General features: G+C 47.9%; 1 protein-coding gene across 1 annotated transcript in view; it reads right to left on the bottom strand.

The window, feature by feature from the left end:
* The window catches only part of KCNQ3 (potassium voltage-gated channel subfamily Q member 3), a 174,201-nt gene continuing 152,372 nt past the window's right edge, over positions 1-21,829 (bottom strand). The window contains exons 10-15 of the mRNA XM_036337690.1: positions 13,054-13,256; positions 12,159-12,258; positions 9,958-10,089; positions 8,322-8,420; positions 7,519-7,603; positions 1-5,948 (exon numbers count right to left, since the gene is read on the bottom strand). Coding sequence (XP_036193583.1) covers positions 5,259-5,948; positions 7,519-7,603; positions 8,322-8,420; positions 9,958-10,089; positions 12,159-12,258; positions 13,054-13,256 — 1,309 coding nt within the window. The 3' untranslated portion in view covers positions 1-5,258. The remainder of the gene's footprint in view (positions 5,949-7,518; positions 7,604-8,321; positions 8,421-9,957; positions 10,090-12,158; positions 12,259-13,053; positions 13,257-21,829) is intronic.

The following is a 21,829-nucleotide window of genomic DNA, read 5'->3' as shown; positions in this document are numbered from 1 at the left end:
ACTTTGAATTTATATTAGTTCACACCAACACTCCATCCATGCTTTTGTTCTGGCCTCCGGTCCAGTTTAAGAACCCATTGTGGCCCTCGAGTCAAAAAGTTTGCCCACCCCTGCTCTAGAGGGACAGTTGACCTTGTTTAAAACAATGACAGGAGATCCTTGGGGACCGAGAACAAGGGGTGCTCAGGGGATTATCTGCAGCCACACCCACCTCTAAGAGCCGACGGATTCCAACATGGACCAGATGAATGCTTTACGTGGCAGTTTCCTGCCACTGACAGAAGCTGGCTGTGAAACCACTCAAAGCAACAGGCAGGACCCGCTGAATAGCCAAGTGGAGCAACCAACACTGGACTCTCTTTCCTCCAGGGGAGCGATTCGTCTATGATCATTTTACTAGAAAGCTGACGGGGCGGAGGAAGGCAAGGTGGTGAAGGACCGCAGGGCGAGGTCTGGCAGCTTTTCCTGGGAGGCTTGGCTGGGGGAGAGTGGGCTTTGGAGGTACGTGGGTTTTGATGATGCTCCCAGATCTACTCTTACAATGAGTGACCCATGGCGCGGTATTTCCCCTGCCTACTTCAGTGTCCTCACCTGCAGGATGCGGACCACACGCCTCCCCCATGGGCTGCAATGAGGATTGCATGAAGTCAAGAGAGAAAACTATTACATCGCCGGCAACTCACAGAGAGCTTAGGGCCAGTTCCCCCTGCCCTGGCCTCCGTCTGTGGGCAGAGGACAATGAACATTGAAGAACATGCTCAGTTTTCATTACTCGTCGGCATCAAACTTTCCTTCATTTGACAAGTCCAAGAGGAATGACGAGTATGTTCCCCAGCACTGGGCTAGGCTTCTGACGGCTTCGTTGTAGTCACACTCAGGTCACTTGTATCTAGAGCTCATTTTAACTTATTTCCCCCTGAAACGTATGTGCTATGTGGAGGCCAAGAGGCCTTGGTTCTAGATGCCTCGGAAGCGTATTCCTGGAAAACAGACCAGCTACGTGGTACCTTCTGGGGGAAGCCTGGCGTGGGCTTGGCAGCTCTTTCCGAAGTGCAGCCCGCTTCTCGGAGCTCTGGATAAACTTCTTCTCCTGCCCCAGAAGAATCTGATCAGCAGACCCCACAGGTAGCCCCACCTTTCTCCTGTAACGGATGCTGTGTCTTCGGCCTGTACCACACGCTTCTCTTGGCCAACACAATTAAAGTAGCTCAGTGACTTGCCAGAACTCAATCCTCGTAGGGATTTAGAGAGGAAAACCCTGTTCCCCTGACTGCCCCCCAGAACCTTCCAAGGTACTCTAGAACCTTCTTCACGTGTGCTTATCTGGGGCTGTAAAGTCCAAAGCATTGAACCCAAACTCAAAGTCCCCCTTCAATCCGTTCAGTCTTCTCTGGTTGATGGGGTCATTACCGTTTTGATGCAGAATTTTTGCTCTCCATTTCTTCCATGTTCTCTCTCCCAGTGACTCCAAGCTAGGAAACATTCCTGTCTGTGGAGCGTTCTTCAGGGATGAAATCAGAGACTTGCCATTGGTGGTACACATAGTTTGAAGGGACTTCCAATATTTGAGGCCACCAAGTTCCTAGCTTTTTGATGGCAGGAACTGTGGTTTTCATAGTTCTGAATTTCAAGTGCATTGCCTAGAGTCAGCACACAGCTTAATCTTGTAAATTAATAATGTTTTTATTACAGTCATTACAGTGGCATCAAATTATGAGAATGGTCTTGGCAAATTATGAGTAGATCCTGTTATGTTAGGATTTCCTACAAGTAATTATTCTTTCAATTTACAGTGTCCAGGAACTGCCTGGCACAAAATAGGCAAGGCATAATGCACAACTGTCAATTAATTAGCTAATTTTGAACTATAGTATACCTTGGGGTTTTCTAGGTAGGTTTTTTTTAATGAAAACCAGAGTTTCATAATATCAATGTCATGTCTAATAAATCTAAGCTCAGTTCCCAGAAAAAGCAGCTAGTGAATAGAACTTTCTCAATTTGGTGTGGGGTTTTTTGTTGTTGTTTCTTTCTCTCACAATTAAAAAAAATATTTTTTGTGTTTCCTCGTGTGCTGGTATTTGATAGTCAGAACTCACACTTGGTATCAAGTACTTTCTTCTCAGCTCAATGACATCCCTTTACCTGACGCTGGGAAAGTAAATTTGTCTCATTTTGATCCTGATAAAACATGACCTCTTCACATTCTCATGTGTCATACTGCGACACACAGAGCCTGGATCTGTGTAATGAGGCCATAGTTTCACTTGGGAAGATCATTCCTACTTTTTATAATGGAATTAATTGGTCACTATTTCATGGGATTCTGCTCAAACTGCAATTTCCTGGGCAAGCTTCAGAACCTCTGGTGCATCTGAAATAGTATAACCTTCACATTATCAACCAGTGCTGTTGGATTATCCCATCATTCTGTTCTTCTGACACAAAGATCTTTGTGGAAGCACACACTTTCTCCCTATAACTTATGCTCAATCCTAGACCTTGAATTTCTGCTTCATCGCCAGCCATGTTGGTGATACTGCCTGGGGGCAGGCAACTTGAGCAGGTTTGGTTTGCTTTTCAAACCAAAGAGGATAGCAAAGCAAAGGATTTCAGATTTTTTTTAGATGGAAAAGAATAGCTCTTGAGTCTTGTCCTTTATCCATTCATGAAAAATGTATTCGGTCTTTGCACTGATAATGGCGACATACACATGTAGGAGACCTGGTGGTGAGGAGCACAAACCCAGTCCCTGCCATCCTGGCCTTAGGAGCCAGCAGGGAAGCTGGCCTGCCCGCCAGCGGTTTGGGAAATAATACAAGCTCTCTCCTTTGTAAGTTATTAACAGACCCTGAGGCAGTCCTCTCACCTTGGGCCCATGGTAATTATTTGTTAGCTTGAGGATGAGAAGTCCCACTCTTCCAGCTGAGAACTCCACTGAGTTCCTGGAAAATGGATCTATTTGTAAGATACTAAGCTTAGTAGGTTCTTCAAGAATATTAATAAGTTAGGGGAAAATAACTGGTGCCTATGTAGACTGTTTGATTCATTCTCCATTTTTTTTTTGTTTCAAATAACTCATACATAAAAAAGAACACAGTAACATGTTAGATGGTAGGTGGCTCCATCGTTTCTGGTGAAAGATCCCAGGAGGTCAGAATCAAGAACCAAGCCCTAAGGAAGGGGCTTAGGCTTTCCAGCGCCAACTCCAATGGTACTGGCAGGCATGTTGAGGGGAGCCGAGAAGAGAACCAATGAGCCATGCCCTTTGCCCTTCAGATTGCTGGAAGGTCAAAGGCAAACCATATGGGAAGGGGTTTCATATCCGATGTGTGTGATCATTCTTGTGTATTTCCCACCTCAGACTTCAAGGTCAACACCCAGCCATTCAGAGCACTCTCCATGTAAAACGCCCTTTCTACCTGTCAGGAATTCCTCAGGCCAGGCAGCAGCCCTGCCTGCTCACTGCATGCTGAGCCTCTGGTACAGTCCCTGTCGACAGAAACTGAACTGTGAGGAGATAGCCCCTCTCTCCAGCAGAATGTAAGGCCGCTGCATCGGGTAATGATGACGGCGTCAACCAGATGTCTGCCACGGCTCTGATGGCTCTTGACAAGACTGAGGGAGGACATCAGTGGCACTTACATGCAGACATTTGTTTACGCCATTTCAATCATCCTGATGGTCTCCATGGCGACCATCCTCAGCCAGTGCTGAGATGTGCGGAAAAGGGTGAGGTGATAATACTGCAGAACTGTCATTTAGCTAATTCAGCCCAAATCTCACAGAAACCTTTTCCATCAAAGTGTTTCAGAGAGTAGCGGCATCCCATAAGAGGCCACAGCCTCTTAAGCTTATGAGGCCTGTGATTAATGGTGAGATGCATACAGGGGAGCAGTGCTCTGCAGGCTGGGGGCTGACACCTCCGCTGTCTCATGGTTAGGAGTGGTTTGAAAAATCTGCAGGAGTGAAAATGGACGGTTCTGGAAATACTGCCCATCTGCATATTAATTACTATTACAAGTAGCTTTCCTGTACTATTTTTTTTTCTGGATCCCAAACACAACGCGTCAGGAAGTGTATCTGGCAAATAAGAGCAGACAACCCCCTCCTCCTGGAGAAACTGTGTGGTAAGTGCTTTGCACACAACACAGGGTACAGGTGTCTTGGCACAATTCCCGGGCCCCCTGCAGGAAGGGCAGAGCGGTGCGGCCAGGAGCCCAGGGAACAGAGCGAGCCAGCGGACTGGGCTCCGGGCCCAGCTCTCCAGGGACAACGGCGTGGCCCCGGGCACGTCACTTGAGCTGAGCCGAAGGTTTCGCAGTTTTACAAAGAGACGTGGACCAGACAGACCGTGTGCCCTGTGACTCCGGTTTCCACTTGAGTGGGTGTTCTGTGTAAGTCTCATGGGGAGGGTGTGAGTGGGAACCTCATTTTGAAGGCACTGAACTTGGCTGCTGTGCAGAGGGGCACCCCACTTCTGATCAATGTCACCATCTTTGGCTACAGGAATTGGCAACTCTTTAAATGTGTGTGTGTGTGTGTGTGTGTGTGTGTGTGTGTGTTTTCTCCCCGCCAACTCATAACTCATTGGAAATGCTACACTGGGACAACCACCATTTTTTACGATGAGGAAATTGATGCGTGACACTAGACAATGGCAGACCACGTGAGGTCCTGTGGAGGGCTTTCAGAAGGCTGGGCCTCACTGAAACTATTTGGAAGGTTCTTGGTTTTGTCGATGTGGGACTATCTCACTCCTCTCCTGACATCTTAGCTCAGGAGGCACCCTCACTGGCATGTGAGAGCACTGGTGGCTGGCACTCACACACAGCCGACCAACCACGGGCCTGTTTTACAGAAAGGGGTGGTGACCGGAGAAAGAACCTAAACTACCTTCCTGCTTACCAAACCCAAACTCAAACCCAAACCAGCCAACCAGACAGACAGATGAAAAGCTCGTGGGCGATCTCTCCCTGGACTGGTCCGATCGCGAGCAAAAAGAAGAGCAGGTGAGCGTGTGTCCCGAGGAGGCGAGTGGACCACTGAGCTAGTGCAAGGGCATGCAGACCATGCTGAAAGGAGGCGGCTTCACGGCGGTGGCGTGGGAGGACAGGCCATGGCCGGCCCCTGCTGGGGGCCGTCACGCACATGCAGGCGTCGGATGTGGCCACTGGGGACCGCACTGGTGAGCGTCAGGCGTGAGAGCAAGTGAGCTATACAGAGTCTGTGGACATTCCCAGGAGTCAGCCAGGACCCCTTTACACGGGCTTGTTGGATGGGGTCCATATGGAATCCGAGATCCCATCCCCCGTGGAGGACAGAGGCATGGAGCTGCTGGGCGTGAAGGGGTCCGTGTCCGTGTCTGTCTCGCCCTCGGCCAGGTACCGCTTCTCCCGCATCCAGCTCGAGCCCCCGCCCGGGCCAAACACGTCGTCTCTGTCTTGGGAGATGCTGAAGCCACTGGGAGACCGTTCCAGCTCCTCGTGGTCCACTGACATCAGGGACAGGGGGGTGTCGCTGTCCCGCGTGAAGCTGCGTCTCTGCCGGAGGCCGTGTGGGTCAGTGGGGGACGGGAGAAGCGTCAAGATGGGCAGGACGGTGGGCCGCTCCATATACGCCGGGGTGGAAGAGGAGAGGGTCCCGGGAGCCCTGCCAGGTCCGGGTCCCCCACGGGGCAGGCCCACGGGGTCGTGGGCGAAGAACCGATAGGGGCCGACTTTGTCGATGGGCACCTGGTGGAAGCTGAAGGACGGGTCCGGGAGCCCCGTCTCAGAATAGTTGCAAAGGATGGTTTTCATTTCCGAATCCCGGGGGTCCCCTCTCTCCTCCTCCGCGGCCGGGGAGGTGCCCTTGGCCGGGTCATAGCAGGGGATGTGCGCCTGCAACCGCTCCATGTGCTGCATGTGCATGTCCACCAGGAAGTCCAGTTTCCTCCCCATGTCCTGCACCTGGAACACAAGGAGGCGGGATCACTGCCTTCTCGGGGCGGGTGCCTGTCACCTGTCGGGAGAGGCTACAACCACATTTAATTATCGGGAAGGAAGTCCTGATGCTGACGGCCAACTAGTCCGTGCCTCCCCATTGCAAGCCCTGCGCACGAAGTGGTGCAAATCTAGACATAACCCAGGCAGCCTAAGCGAAGGCTGGAGGCGGGGAGTGCGAGGACAGGCGCTACAGGCCTTCCCTCTCCCCTGGGAGAAGGGGCCAGGCTGCCAGCTGTGTGGGTTGAGGAGCGGGAGTCCTTGATTTGCAAGCATTCCCTTAGCCAGAAGCATGTGGATTGTCGTGTTTGCTGCTTCTACGAGGTGATGTGAGCCCCAAAGATGCGGGCGGTGATGAGCAAGGATTGCGCTTCATAGAACTGGAGACCCTGCCTGGGGGCCTTGGTGGCCAGTGGGAGCTACAGAGATAAGCTGGGTCTGCTCCTACCTTCCGAACTGGGGATTTATTTAATCTCTGTGAGTGCATATGCCGGTGTGCGTGCGGCGTATGTGCCTGCCTGCCTGTGTGCGCATGTGTGATATGTGTGTATATGTGTGTGCTCATGTGAGTATGTATGTGTGAATGTGAATGTGTGCCTGCATGCGTCTCTGTGCTCATGCATGTGTGCATGTGTGTGTGCATGAACACATGTGTGTGTGAGACCTTCTCTCCCTGACAAGTCATACTCACCAAGCAAGCACTGTGGGCAGGTATATCATCCCCCCCAACCGATGAGGATGCACAGCTCAGAATTAGGTAATGGCTGAGATGGTATCCAAGCGTCAGTCACTAACACATAGCAGTTACTATCTGACTCTGCTTTATGCACTCCCAAGATACGACCTCATTTAATTTCTCACAGCCCTATGAGTGAATACTAGTATCTCATTTTGCAGGCGAGGACACAGAGGCACTAGCAGAAGAAGTAACTTGTCAAAAGGCACAGAGCTGGTAAGTGGACGGGCTGAGATCTTTCAAAATATAAATTAAAATTTAGAACTGAACGATGATATTCTTTTTAGGCCAAAAAAGAAGAATCATTGAGCTTTTCTCTCACTCTCCTGCACCGATCCAATTGTGAATTATGAATAAAATAGAAGGATGAATAGAAATCCTAATAGCAACTGACAGTGCCATTTCTCCAGGGTAACCTTAAGGATCTAGGGAAGGGGGGAAGGAAACAAACACTTCTTAAGGGAACACTGTGAAGCACAGAATGGTAGCTACCACTTGCTAAGTGCTTCCTGTACACCCACTCCTGCTCTAGGTAATTTACATGCATCAATTTATTTCGTTTTCACAGCAAGCTTAGGGAGGATTAAGATCCCCATTTTACAGATGAGGCCACTGAGGCTCCGGACAATTCATTAATGTGCACGTGATCACCCAGCCAGCAATTGTAGAATCGGCATTGAATTTCCACATCCTTTTTGGAATGGTAGATACTCACGTGTGTTACTGATCTATGGGAGGAAAGTGACATGTGGAAATCAATTTTATTTGCTGGATTTTTGGTTCAGAAAAGGAAAGACCTACCTGTCTTTCGACTTTCACAAACTTCCCCATCATGCTTTGGTCTTCCATTTCTGATGTGGATGCTCTGGCTAGGTAGGGTTCGTTCCTAGGAAAGAGCCAACAGGCCTATAAGATTGTGACACCTGGTTTTGCTCTGCCAGGTCGCTTCAGCTCGGCGGGCCATGGTCCCAGGAGCCATGACTCCCACGCGCACCCTTGTGCAGCTCGAAAAGGCCACTCAATCCCGGAGGCCATGTGGGCCAGGGAAGGGACCCAAGCTCCTGACTGTGCCCAGTGTTTGGTTCCTTGAAATGACTGTCCTTGGGCTTCAGTCTCAGGCTGCTGGTTGGGAGCTCCCCCAAGTGTGTGTGGTGGGGCGCAGGGAGGGGTCTAACCCCTGAAATTCTATACCGTGGGGGTCAGCATTTCATCCCTCCCATCTTATTAAGAGCGGAAAACATGCGGAATCTAGAAAATGGCGTGAAAGATGACGCAGTAGGAGTGGGAGTGGATGGGTGCCGAGTTCTGCTACTATGAAGTATTCGACTGGCTCCAATAAAACCTCTTATTTTATAAAAAAGAAACCATGCTTTTCATTTTCAACAGCCATAAAACAGTGTCACCCACGTGGTCTGCGTAGAGACGGAAGGTCAGGGTTTGCACAGAAACCTTTCAAATGGCCACAAATCAGAACAGCCCTCAAACTCTCCATTCGGGGACCGGCAACCTCACCCGACCAGAAAGCAACCACTGAGACTCAGGGACGGGGACGCCCCCGGGGCTGTGGCGCCCACAGCCTGTCCGGCACTGTGCACAGACCCCACCTGGGAGACTGCTGGGATGGGTAGGTGAACGCTGCCCCTTTCTGAGACTTCTTATGCTTCGGAGTCGATGGTGGTCCAGGGGTGAAAATCATATCTATTCTGGAAGAGAACACACAGTGAGGGGATAAATGACAAGGCGCTTTACATGGGCAGAGAGGAAAGCAACTCATTCTAATCCCTCCTGTCAGGTGTGGGTGTGGAACGTGGAATTAAAGGGAAAAGAGAGAGGGGGAGGGAGAGACAGAAGAAGAGAAAATGTATCATCTCAATAGATTATCTTTTTTTGGTCCGCTGGTGTTGAGGGCATCATCCCCATCCCAGGGGAGAGAGAGGCAGCCAGCCCATGGAGACAGGGTGAGGGAGGCGTCTCCTTAATTCTCAGCAGAAATGCCCTGTGCCCCGCAGGCCTAGCTGGCCTCCAGCTCATCAATGAGGTAGCCTTTCCTGCCACACCCTAGGCTCTGTGCTTGGCTCTGCAGGTCTCTGCTGCTGGGAGGCACCTCTGGCCATCAGAGGATAAAGTCATATGTCTAAATATAATCACATACATAGTCATGCATATGGACATGTGTACGTGTGCATATCTAGGGCTGAGTGCATTAGTAATCATATTATGGCTACTAATATATTCACAGGTCATATAATTTTTTCACCGCATGATATATATTTTGCAAATGTCATTTGATGGCTACATAACTTGAATGAGAGCAGGTTCCGTTCTTTCCTTTTTGTTTTTAAGTAAACATATTTTTATTGATATCAGAGAGGAAAGGAGGAGAGAGAGAGAGAAACACCAATGATGACAGAATCATTGATCCACTGCCTCCTGCAGGCCCCACACTGGGGATCAAGCCCGCAGTCCAGGCATGTGCCCTGACCTGGAATCAAACTGTGACCTCCTGGTTCTTAGGTTGGTGCTCAACCACTGAGCCACGAAGGCTGGGCTACGTTCATTTCTTGGTCTATGTTCTGACTGAGGAGGTGCGGCTGTTAGAGAGAGTAGGAGCGAGGCGACCAGTCACACCTGGATTGCTCTCCAGCTCTGCCACCTCCTGGCTGGGTAAGTTTTGGCAAGTCCTTTGCCCTTTGAGGTTTGGTTTTCTCATTGGTGAAATGGAGCCTTTAACGCTCTGCCTCACAGGGTGATAAGGGATTAGACACATATAGGCAGAGCACCCAGGTGGTCAACAAAATATGGTGGCAATTAGCTGGGCATTGTTGCTGTTTCCATATTTTTGCTATTAGGATTGACGTCTGATGCACATTTTTTCAACATGGTGGAAAATTTATATTTAGAATTAGCCAGCTGGACTGGGTTTAGACGATTCCAACTTGGCTGGCAACATCCAAAGCATCGCAGCCAGGGGCCAGTCGGACATATGCTTTCTTGCCACGAGGCCCCATCAGGGGGTTGACCTTGGCCGTGTCAATGTCACCAAGCTTCCTCCCAGCCTGCTTGACCTGGAGCTGGTTGGCTCTGACATCCACAGTGCTTGATGGACTTATTTGTTCCTCAAATTTCTCTCTGCACTTCGCATGCTTTCTGAAGGCCTGGCACGCTCCGCTCTGAGGTCCACCTGGCTTAGGCTCCTCAGCGGTCAGGAGAGCACCGTCCTCCCACGTGCGGCCGTCTTACCTGGTCTGAAGGTACTTGATCCGGGAGAGCATGTCGAGGTGCCCTGCGGAATACTGCTCAATCACATCCTTCACGTCATACGGCCTCAGCGTCTCCTTGAATTTTTTCTTATAGAGACGGAACTGTAAAATCCTGTAAGGTGAAGTAGAGACGTGTGTGTCATGTGTAGAGAAACTATAACTTAAGACTAGCAAACTCGGGGGCAGTGGGGGAAAAGAGAACCAAAGAGAAAAGGACTTGATGGGGAGACATTCTGATTTGGGTCCTGGATCCAGCCTTTCGAGCCACACAGACGAGGCTGGTAGAACCTCTCCGCCTTGGTGCCTCCCTTCAATCATTTGCATACTAAGAACATCAGAGTAACACTGCGAGCGAACATTTCCCGAGTCTTCATTCAGGCACTGAGCTGAGTGTTTCATGAACAATCTGCGGACAGACCGCTTTCTGGAAGGTGAGACCGTGGCTGAGAGCTCGGAGCACTCCTCAGACCAGGTCTGGATGCTGACAAGGCCCGTGTCCACAGCTGACATCTCTCTTCCTGAATCGCCTTCTTAGTCCTTTGGCTTGTAAGCTCCTCACAAAGAGAAACTAGCTTCTGCTCCCCCCGTTTTCTCAGGCTCTGAGTAAAGGGGGCACCAGGACTCATAGATGCCAAGCCCTCACCTCCATCTTCCTGGGAGCCAGCAGCCACCTGGGTGGCTAATGCTCCCCAGAGTCCATGCTGAGGCCAGTGCCCACTGAGACGGGGCAACTACAACCCCTAACCGCAGGTCAGCGGTAGGAAACAGAGCTGACCCCATCCAGGGCTCACACAGGCCTTCTTATGGCCGCTGTGCAAAGTTCATTCTGTCACAGCCCACGGCTCCGGTCCCTTAGCACTATTCTGACATATTGATTCAACCATCCGACTGACTTGCCATCCCCTCCAACCTCGTGTCCTTTTATAAGCCTGCCCTTTGCACACCTCCACTGAGGGAGGTGTCGGCCAACTGCGGCTCCAAGGCCAGACCCGCCCACTGCCTGGGTTGAAAGTTATGCTGCAACACGGCCACACCACCCATGTATGGACTGTCTCTGGCACCACATAGTCAGAGTTGAGTACAGGCAGCAGAGATGCACGGCCACAAAGTGTAACCAATTTACTATCTGACTCTTTACAGAAAAAAGCCTGCCCACCCTGAACGAAGGCATCAGTGAACACGCTACAAGGACAGGGCAGAAGGCAGACCAGGGAGCATGGCAGCACAGGCCTCCCTCCAGGCTGGCAGATCCCTCCCTGGGTCTTCTTGAGCGAGATCATTCCACCAGGCAGGAAGCCAGGAGCTGTGTTTCAGCAGTGGCACTGCGGTCACACTGGACACGACGGTGTCAGGAGAAAGCAGGCCAATGGCTTTGCGGAGGTCCCCGTATGATAACACTCCCTGACTCACTGCTCCGGGACCTTCTGCAAGTACCATGGCTGGCTCTTGGAGAACCAACTTAGTTTCTAGAATTCGCTGTGGCAGTGAACTGTGGACTTTCTACAAGCCTGTATCCTGATCACAGGTGTTGTTTTTAGGATATATTTTATTTTTTTAAATTGATTTGAGAGAGAGAGAAAGGGAGAGAAACACTGATTTGTGGTTCCACTTATTTATGCATCACTGACTGACTCTTGTATGTGCCTTAAGGGGGATTGAACCCACAACCTCGGCTTATTGGGATGATGCTCTAACTAACGGGGCCACCTGGCAAGGGCCTTCCAATCAAAGTTTCCTTTAAGGCAGTGGTTCTCAACCTGTGGGTCGCGAGCCCTTTGGGGGTCGAAGGACCCTTTCACAGGAGTCGCCTAAGACCATCAGAAAACACATATATAATTACATATTGTTTTTGTGATTAATCACTATGCTTTAATTATGTTCAATTTGTCACAATGAAATTGGGGGTCACCACAACATGAGGAACCGTATTAAAGGGTCGTGGCATTAGGAAGGTTGAGAACTGCTGCTTTATGGGGTAGCACACCCCATGACGACGTGCTGATGTACAATCATTTGTCTTCAGGCAGCATCCCCTGTAGAGTATGGACAGACTCTGCATCGGCCTCCGGTTACTCCAGGGGCCTCCCGCCCACCTCCCCAAAGCCAAGCGCACTTTACAAAGCCCTGTCCTGGACAGAGCTGGGGCCTGGGGAGGCCACGGGCGGGGAGGTGGGTCCTCACCTGACGGCTCGGATGACGGCCTTCAGGGTGGGGATCATGTCTTCGATGAAGTCATTCCCGTAGTCCCTGTCTTCGGCCAGGGGATCGCCGGTCCCGGCATCTGGGAGGGAGACACGTGTATCAACGGCGGCCACAGCACCTGCAGAGGCTCAGGGCCCTCCTTCAGCCACAGCCTTCCAGGCTCAGCCTCCAGGGTCTGTATTCCCACTTCCGGGAACCCCGCAGGGTCCTCCAGCGGTGAGGTCACTCAGCCTTTCTGAGCATCCCCTCCTATTACCCAGAAGTCTGAGCCACGGGTGCCTGCAGTTCAGAACGTGCGTTCTGCGTTCCCAGGGTGGCAGCTTTGTCACACAGGTGGGCATTAGTTCACATTCTTGCTCTTCCAAGTCCTCAGCCGGGTGACCTTGGGGGAGGTCACTCTCTGAGCCCTACTTATCCTCTTTCCATAAGTGAAAGGGAACACAGAGGTGTTCCTACACCCTTGAGGGCTGCTCTCTGACACATCCTCCCACCCCTGAGGGTGCTGAGGCCCCAGGGCTGCGGATCGCTCTGCACCCAGCCCCTCTCCATCTTTCGCGTGGACTCCATGGCCATGCACTCATCATTGCCACCCGAGGGACCATGGTGACAGGCCCCCAAGCTCCCAGCCGCGTCTGCGCAGGTGAGTGTGGTAACTATGGCCCAGGAACAGCTACCTGGGTGCCCCCTGCCCTTCAAGCTGTGGGGATGAGTCATAGATGCCTCGAGTGAGTGGGTTGAGGGAGGGCAGGGGATGGGCTACTTTGCAGACTGGAGAGTACTTCAAGGTGGGGGAGAGTTGGAGGGAGAGAAGGAGGGAGGGAGGGAGAGAGGAAGGGAGGGAGGGGTCTCGGGCAGGGGCAAGGACAGGCCTTACCTTCGGAGCTCTGCCAGAAAGCGTAGGCTTTCATGCGGAAGGCGGTGCGGAAACGCTCTTTATTGTTTAAGCCAACAGGCTTTGGCTCTTTAGAAGGACTTTCTTCTATGGCATCTACATTCAGAGGGGTAAATAGCTTTCCTTTAGTATTGCTACCACGAGGATTAGAAAGGCGAACCCGATCCAAGAGACCCAGCTTTTGGCTACAAAATAAGCAAAAGTGAACAATTTTCCTCCTTGAGTGCAGGCTTTTCGGACTTCCCGACCCTCTCCATAAAGACACGCACATTCTGCTCCGCGCCTGAAGGGGACGGGCGCTCAGGGCTAAAGCGGATGGAGGTGCTGGGACTGGGCAGGGCTGGGTGCAGATCCCAGCTCCGCAGTGGACTAGCTACACCTTGGGCATGCGCCTGAGCTCCTCCGACTTCAGTTTCCTCCTATGCTTACGTGTAAATGTACTAGTAAAACGCTAGCCAGGTCGGCGTGGCTCAGGGGTTGAGCATCGCCCTGTGAACTAGGAGGTCATGGTTTGATTCCCAGTCAGGGTGCATGCCCAGGTTGTGGGCTCGATTCCTTGTGGGAGGTGTGCGGGAGGCAGCCAATCAATGATTCTCTCTCATCACTGATGTTTCTCTCTCTCTCTCCCTCCCCCTTCCTCTCTGAAATCAATGAAAAATATGTTTTAAAAAAGATTATACAAATTGGCCCTCTGTGTCCCCCAGTTTCACATCCACAGAGTCACCCAACCGAGGATCAAAACAGTATTTCTGAATCCCAGCAACAACACAGCACTGGTAACTCTTACGCAGCCAGCTCTGGGCAGTGAACGTCCACTGGACAGAGAGGCCCTATAGCCTCAGAGGCCAACCCCAGAACACTGCCACCCAGAGGCTGACCCACAAACTGACTCTTTGCTAAACACAAAATAAGGCAGTCTGGGAAACAAATGCGGCTTGCTTTAAAATAAGGACTGTGGTTTACAACACAGAGGAACAGGGTATCGCAGGGAAACTCAACACTCTCCTGAATACCTGGCAGGTCTAAGGCGAGCCACACTGAAGAATAGAAGAACCGAAGGACCTTCACTACTGCAATATTTTTTTTTTCTTTTTTCACCTTTTAACTAAGAAACCAATTTTTTTTTCTTTTTTTTTTTCTTCTTCTTCTTTTTTTTTTCCCCTCTTCTTTTTTCCATCACCTGATTTTACCCTTTTAATTACTACCTTCTTATTTTTAACCAGCATTATTACTGCTACCATTTTACCATTTTTTTTAAAGTGCCATTTTATTTTCTCTTTATTTTATTTTGGGATTAGTGTTCTCCATTCTATTTTCATCGTTATATTATTGGTTGTTTCTAGTTTGCATTCATCTCCAGGGAGCTGTTGCGGGAATTTGTTGGGATTAATGGCTGTTCTATAGGAGTATTCTCCTCATATAAAAAAGTCTCTTCCCCTCTTCCACTTCATTCTCTCTTTTCGCTCTTTTTTTTTCTTTTCTTTTCTCGCTTTTATTTCCCCCCCCTTTTTTCCCAATTTCATTTTTGCACTCCTTTTTTTGGTCCCTAATTTTCTTTTCTTTTTTCTCTTTTCTCTTTTTCTCTTCCTTCTTCCTTATCCCCTAATTCTCTTAATTCAGGTGGTCACCTTTATTTGGGGTTATTCATATCGTGAATATATTTGTGTATAGTGCCTGGTACGTGGTGCCTTGTTGTGTTGTATTTTGTGCCTTTAAAACAACGCAGCAGATCCAAGCAACAGCAACCTCCTGAGCACCACACCCTCTGCTGAGGAACAGCAGCTGTACGTGAAACCTTGCCCCACCAGCCAGAAGAGCCACCACAGCTGTGAACAGCACCCACCAGAGGAGCTGCTGCCAACTGAAGAGCAGCTGCTACCGCAACCGCCCGAAGAGCAACCACAGACCAAGGAGTCACTGCCACCAAGGGAGCAGCCACTGAACGACTCAACGTCTAGATATGTCAGCGAGATCAAACATGGGTAGACAAAGAAACCCCCAAAGGAAAGAGAAGGAGGACTCTCCAGAAAAGCAGCTAAGTAATACAGAGGCATGCAACATGACAGAAAAAGAATTCAGAATAAGGGTCCTAGAGTGCATAAACCGGATGGAGGAAAAAATCGACAACCTCTCCAAGAAGCAAGAAGAAACAGATGAAAAAATCGATAACATATGGAAGAAGCTAGAAGAAACAGATGAAAAAATCAACAACTTAAGTAAGACCCAAGAAGAAATGAAGAGTGATATAGCTGCAATGAAAAACTCCATTGAAAGTATCAACAGTAGACTAGGAGAAGCGGAGGACCGAATTAGTGATTTAGAAGACAAGGAAGCAAAACACACCCAAAACGTACTGCAATTGGAGAAAAAAATGAAAAGACAGGAGGAGAGCCTAAGGGAGCTTTGGGACAACATGAAACGAAACAACATACGAATAATAGGGGTACCAGAACAACAGAAGGATGAACAAGGATTAGAAAACCTATTAGAAGAAATAATATCAGAAAACTTCCCTGAGGTGGGGAAGAAAAAAGTCACACAAGCCCAGAGAGTCCCAAACAAGGTGAACCCAAAAAGACCCACACCAAGACACATCATAATTACCATGGCAAATGTTCAGGACAAAGAGAGAATCTTACAGGCTGCAAGAGAGAGACGGAAAGTTACATACAAGGGATCTCCCATTAGATTGTCAAATGATTTCTCAACAGAAACACATCAGGCCAGAAATGAATGGACGGAAATTTACAAAGTGATGCAAAGCAAAGGACTGAATCCAAGAATACTCTATCCAGCAAGGCTATCATTCAAACTTGAAGGGGAAATAAGAAGCTTCACAGACAAAAAAAGGCTAAGGGAGTTTATCACCACCAAGCCAGCAATGCAAGGAATGCTAAAGGGACTGGTATAAAAATAAGAAATAAAAAGCCCAGAAAGAAAACAGCCACACAAAAACAGAAATGCCTACAAACAAGTACCTTTCAATAATAACTTTAAACGTAAACGGACTAAATGCTCCAAACAAAAGACATCGAGTGGCTGAATGGATAAAAAAACATGACCCATACATCTGCTGTCTACAAGAAACCCACCTCATTAGAAGGGACTCACACAGACTGAAAGTGAAAGGTTGGAAAAATATCTTTCAGGCAAATGGAAAGGAAAAGAAAGCTGGGGTAGCAATACTTATATCGGACAAAATAGACCTCAAAGTGAAGGCCATAACAAGAGATAAGGAAGGCCACTTCATAATACTAAAGGGATCAATACAACAAGAAGATATAACCCTGGTAAACATATATGCACCCAATGCAGGAGCACCCAAATTCATAAAAAAACTCCTGGAAGATATCAAAGGAGAGATCGACAACAATACAATCATAGTAGGGGACTTTAATACACCACTGACAGCACTGGATAAGTCCTCTAGACAAATAATCAGCAAAGATACAGCAATCCTAAATGACTCACTAGATCAGATGGACTTAATAGACATCTTCAGAACACTTCACCCGAAAGCCAGGGAATATACATTCTACTCAAATGCTCATAGGACATATTCAAAAATAGACCATATATTGGGTCACAAGCAAAGTATCCCCAAATTCAAGAAAATTGAAATCATAAAAAGTGTCTTCGCAGACCACGATGGCATAATATTAGAAATAAACTACAATAAAAACAACCCAAAATACTCAAACACCTGGAAGCTGAATAGCATGCTATTAAATATTGATTGGGTTACCAATGAAATCAAAGAAGAAATTCGAAACATCCTGGAAACTAATGACAATGAAAACACAACAATCCAAAACCTATGGGACACAATGAAAGCAGTCCTGAGAGGGAAGTTTATAGCTCTACAGGCCTATCTCAACAAACAAGAAAAAATGGTAGTAAATCATCTAACTCTACAACTCAAAGAATTAGAAAGAGAGCAACAAGAAAACCCCAGAGTGAGCAGAAGGAAGGAGATAATAAAGATTAGAGCAGAAATAAATGACATAGAGACCAAAAAAACAATACAGAAAATCAATGAAACCAAGAGCTGGTTCTTTGAAAGGATAAACAAGATTGACAAACCTCTAGCCAGACTCACCAAGAAGCAAAGAGAGAGGACCCAAATAAACAAAATCAGAAACGATAGAGGCGAAATAACAACAGACCCCACAGAAATACAAATGATTGTTAAAAAATACTATGGACAGCTCTACTCCAACAAACTAGACAACCTGGAGGAAATGGACAAATTCCTAGAAAAATACAACATTCCAAAACTCAATCAGGAAGAATCTAAAAATCTCAACAGGCCAATAACTATGGAAGAAATTGAAGCAGTCATCAAAAAGCTTCCAGCAAACAAAAGCCCAGGACCAGACGGCTTCACAGGGGAGTTTTACCAAACATTCAAGGAAGAACTAAAACCTATCCTCCTCAGACTACTACAAAAAATTCAAGAGGAAGGAACACTTCCAAGCTCATTCTATGAAGCCAGCATCACCCTAATACCAAAACCAGGTAAAGACAACACAATGAAAGAGAATTACAGGCCAATATCCCTCATGAACATAGATGCCAAAATCCTCAACAAAATCTTAGCAAATCGGATCCAGCAGTACATCAGAAAGATCATACACCATGACCAAGTAGGATTTATCCCGGGGATGCAAGGATGGTACAATATCCGCAAATCAATAAACGTGATACATCACATAAACAAATTGAAAGAAAAAAACCACATGGTCATATCAATTGATGCAGAAAAAGCATTTGACAAAATTCAACACCCATTTTTGATAAAAGCTCTCAGCAAGGTGGGAGTAGAAGGATCATACCTCAACATAATAAAAGCCATATATGACAGGCCCACAGCCAACATCATACTCAATGGACAAAAACTAACACCATTTCCCCTAAGAACAGGAACAAGACAGGGATGCCCCCTCTCACCACTCCTGTTCAACATAGTACTGGAAGTGTTAGCCATTGCAATTCGGCAAGAAGAAGAAATAAAAGGCATCCAAATTGGAAAAGAGGAAGTAAAACTGTCCTTATTTGCAGACGACATGATATTATACATACAAAACCCTAGAGACTCCATCAAAAAGCTACTGGACTTAATACATGAATTTGGCAATGTAGCAGGATACAAAATTAACCCCAAGAAATCCGAGGCATTTCTATACACCAATAGTGAACTTTCAGAAAGAGAGATTATAAAAACAATCCCGTTTACCATCGCACCAAAAAAATTAAGCTACCTAGGAATAAAGTTAACTAAAGAGGTAAAAGACCTCTACTCAGAAAACTACAGGACGTTGAAAAAAGATATAGAGGAAGACATAAACAGATGGAAGAACATACCGTGTTCATGGATTGGTAGAATCAACATCATTAAAATGTCCATACTACCCAAAGCAATCTATAAATTCAACGCACTTCCCATTAAAATACCAACGGCATACTTCAGAGATCTAGAACGAACTCTCCAAAAATTCATCTGGAATAAAAAAAGACCCCGAATAGCTGCAGCAATCCTGAAAAAGACCAAAGTAGGTGGGATCTCAATACCAGATATCAAGATGTATTACAAAGCCACTGTTCTCAAAACTGCCTGGTACTGGCACAAGAATAGGCATATAGATCAATGGAATAGAATAGAGAACCCAGAAATCGGCCCGAACCAATATGCTCAATTAATATTTGACAAAGGAGGCAAGAACATACAATGGAGCCAAGATAGTCTCTTCAATAAATGGTGTTGGGAAAATTGGACAGATATATGCAAGAAAATGAAACTAGACCACCAACTTACACCATACACAAAAATAAACTCAAAATGGATAAAGGACTTAAATGTACGACAGGAAACCATAAAAATTCTAGAAGAATCCAAAGGCAACAAAATCTCAGACATATGCCGAAGCAATTTCTTCACTGATACAGCTCCTAGGGCACTTGAAACGAAAGAGAAAATGAACAAATGGGACTACATCAAAATAAAAAGCTTCTGCACAGCAAAAGAAACCATCAACAAAACAACGAAAAAACCCACTGTGTGGGAAAACATATTTGCCAATGTCATATCTGATAAGGGCCTAATCTCCAAAATTTATAGGGAACTCATACAACTTAACAAAAGGAAGATAAACAATCCAATCAAAAAATGGGCAAAGGACCTAAATAGACACCTTTCAAAAGAGGACATTCAGAAAGCCAAGAGACATATGAAAACATGCTCAAAGTCACTAATCATCCGAGAGATGCAAATCAAAACAACAATGAGGTACCATCTCACACCTGTCAGACTGGCTATCATCAACAAATCAACAAACGACAAGTGCTGGAGAGGATGTGGAGAAAAAGGAACACTTGTGCACTGCTGGTGGGAATGCAGACTGGTGCAGCCACTATGGAAGACAGTATGGAGTTTCCTTAAAAAACTGAAAATGGAACTCCCATTTGACCCTGTGATCCCACTTCTAGGAATATATCCCAATAAACCAGAAACACCAATCAGAAAGGATATATGCACCCCTATGTTCATAGCAGCACAATTCACCATAGCTAAGATCTGGAAACAGCCTAAGTGCCCATCAGTAGATGAATGGTTCAGAAAACTGTGGTACATCTACACGATGGAATACTATGCTGCTGTAAAAAAGAAGGAACTCTTACCATTTGCAACGTCATGGATGGAACTGGAGAGCATTATGCTAAGTGAAATAAGCCAGTCAATGAAGGAAAAATACCACATGATCTCACTCATTCATGGATAATAGAGACCATTATAAACTTTTGAACAATAATAGATACAGAGGCAGAGTTGCCTCAAACAGATTGTCAAACTGCAGCAGGAAGGCCGGGGAGGGTTGCAGGGCAGGAGGTAGGGGGGTAAGAGATCAACTAAAGGACTTGTATGCATGCATATAAGCATAACCAGTGGACATAAGACATTGGGGGATAGGGGAGGCTAGGGGACTGTCTAGGGCGGGGGGATAAAATGGACACATATGTAATACCCTTTGTAATACTTTAAGCAATAAAAAAAACAAAAAAACAAAAAAAAAACCAGTATTTCTGATCTGCACTTGGGCATCCACAGACATGGTGGGCCGACTGTAGGCATTGATCTTTGCCATTTACATAAGGACCTGGGCCACACATGGATTCTGGTGTCCGCGGGGGTCCTGGAACCCGTCCCCATGGATACCAGGGACCACTGTAGTTATATTTTTGGGGAGTCAAAAGGTACAGGTGGATTGTGGGGGTCAGCACTGGTGTTATTCAAAGGTTCCCTGTAACCAGTTTCTTTTGTAGTTGCATGCATTTTACTTGTGGATTAAAAGTTATTCCGAGAAAGGGTCCCTGGGCTTCCTACGCCCAGTGTGGTTGGCACATACACACAAAACATAAACACCAGTAAACGTAAAGTTGCCCTGGTGCAAAACCCGGCTGCACCTTGACTTGAAGTCCAGCTCTACCCTTCACCATCCAGGTGACCTTTGGGCACTTCTGTGACCTTGGGCCCATTTGTGAGCCCCAGTTACCACATCTTTAAAGTGGAGAGAAGCATTCCCATTTCACCCGATTGCTATGAGATGATGTTGGTCAGGGATTTGGCATAGAGCTTGGCACATCTAGGTGCTCCAGACATTATTTTGTTCCTTCTGTTTCTTTCGTTGTTGTTGTTTGTTTTTTCTTTTGTGCCTTCTATTTCCAGTCCTGCACCTCCAGCCCTAGTGAGCATGCGGAATGAAGTCCTTTCTGGGAGGTACACAGCAGAGAGAACCCACACTGCATGTTTCCACACACCAACACCCTCAGTTCAGTGCTCCCCCTCCGTCCCCCACATGGGGCTGGCACACAGTGGGTGCACTTGTGGTATAAACGCGTGAGCAAATGAATCAGCTCTGCGTGGAACTGAGATAATTAGCATTTCTAAAGAGTGTGTCTGGTTATGACAGCCATGTGCATGGTGCCAGCTGCTGACATCTTTGTGGTGGCGTGGCAAGGAGGTCACGGGTGCTGGGGCTGCAGAGGAGGCTGGATCACCCCCATTTCCGCCAACTGAGCAGGTGCCCTGTGCTCTCTGCGCACCAAGTCCTCGCAGGCTGAGTCTAACAACACCTGCTTCCCAGGCGCCTGGGGAGCATCACACAGAATAACATCTGCCAGGTTTCTTGCCTTCCGCCTGGCCCCCGAGAACACAACACATTGAGGGAGCGGATGGCTGAAGCCCTGTTATCCCGACTCCCTCTGGCCCGCTCTCTCACCAGCACCGCCCCCTCAATGCCCTGCCTGGGCCGATTCAGAGAAATGCAGTTTCCCTGACCTGAAGTCACAGCTTCCGAACTTGCTTTCCTCGCCAGAACTAGACGAATGGCTACCAGGACAGAGAATGACCTGTCAAGGCAGGCAATCGCCTGCACCCACATGGAAGATTTCCCTACTTATGAGTGCGGGAAAGGGGGGCTGTGGCCCAGTGACTTCTCAGGCCCCCTTCTTCTCGGCCCCTGCCCATGTGTCCTGAGGGTCTGTCCTTCTATGTCCACCCAGCCCCTCGCCTGTCCGGTCGCCTCCTGCACGGCTGGCCGCACTCAGGCCCACGGCTTGTCACGCCCTTGCTTGCCTTCTCAGCTGCCCCCATCCTCACCTGCCCTTTAAGGCTGCCTGAGCGTCCCCTGGACATTCCGCACCCGCCTCTGCCGCACAGACACGCTGCGTTTTCCCGCCAGTTTGCCATACTGTGTGGAGA

This window comes from Myotis myotis, unplaced genomic scaffold, assembly GCF_014108235.1.
Source record: "Myotis myotis isolate mMyoMyo1 unplaced genomic scaffold, mMyoMyo1.p scaffold_m19_p_16, whole genome shotgun sequence".
In the NCBI taxonomy this organism is placed as follows: Eukaryota; Metazoa; Chordata; class Mammalia; order Chiroptera; family Vespertilionidae; genus Myotis; species Myotis myotis.
Note: the sequence above shows the minus strand (reverse complement) of the source record. Positions and strands in the feature narration are given on the sequence as shown.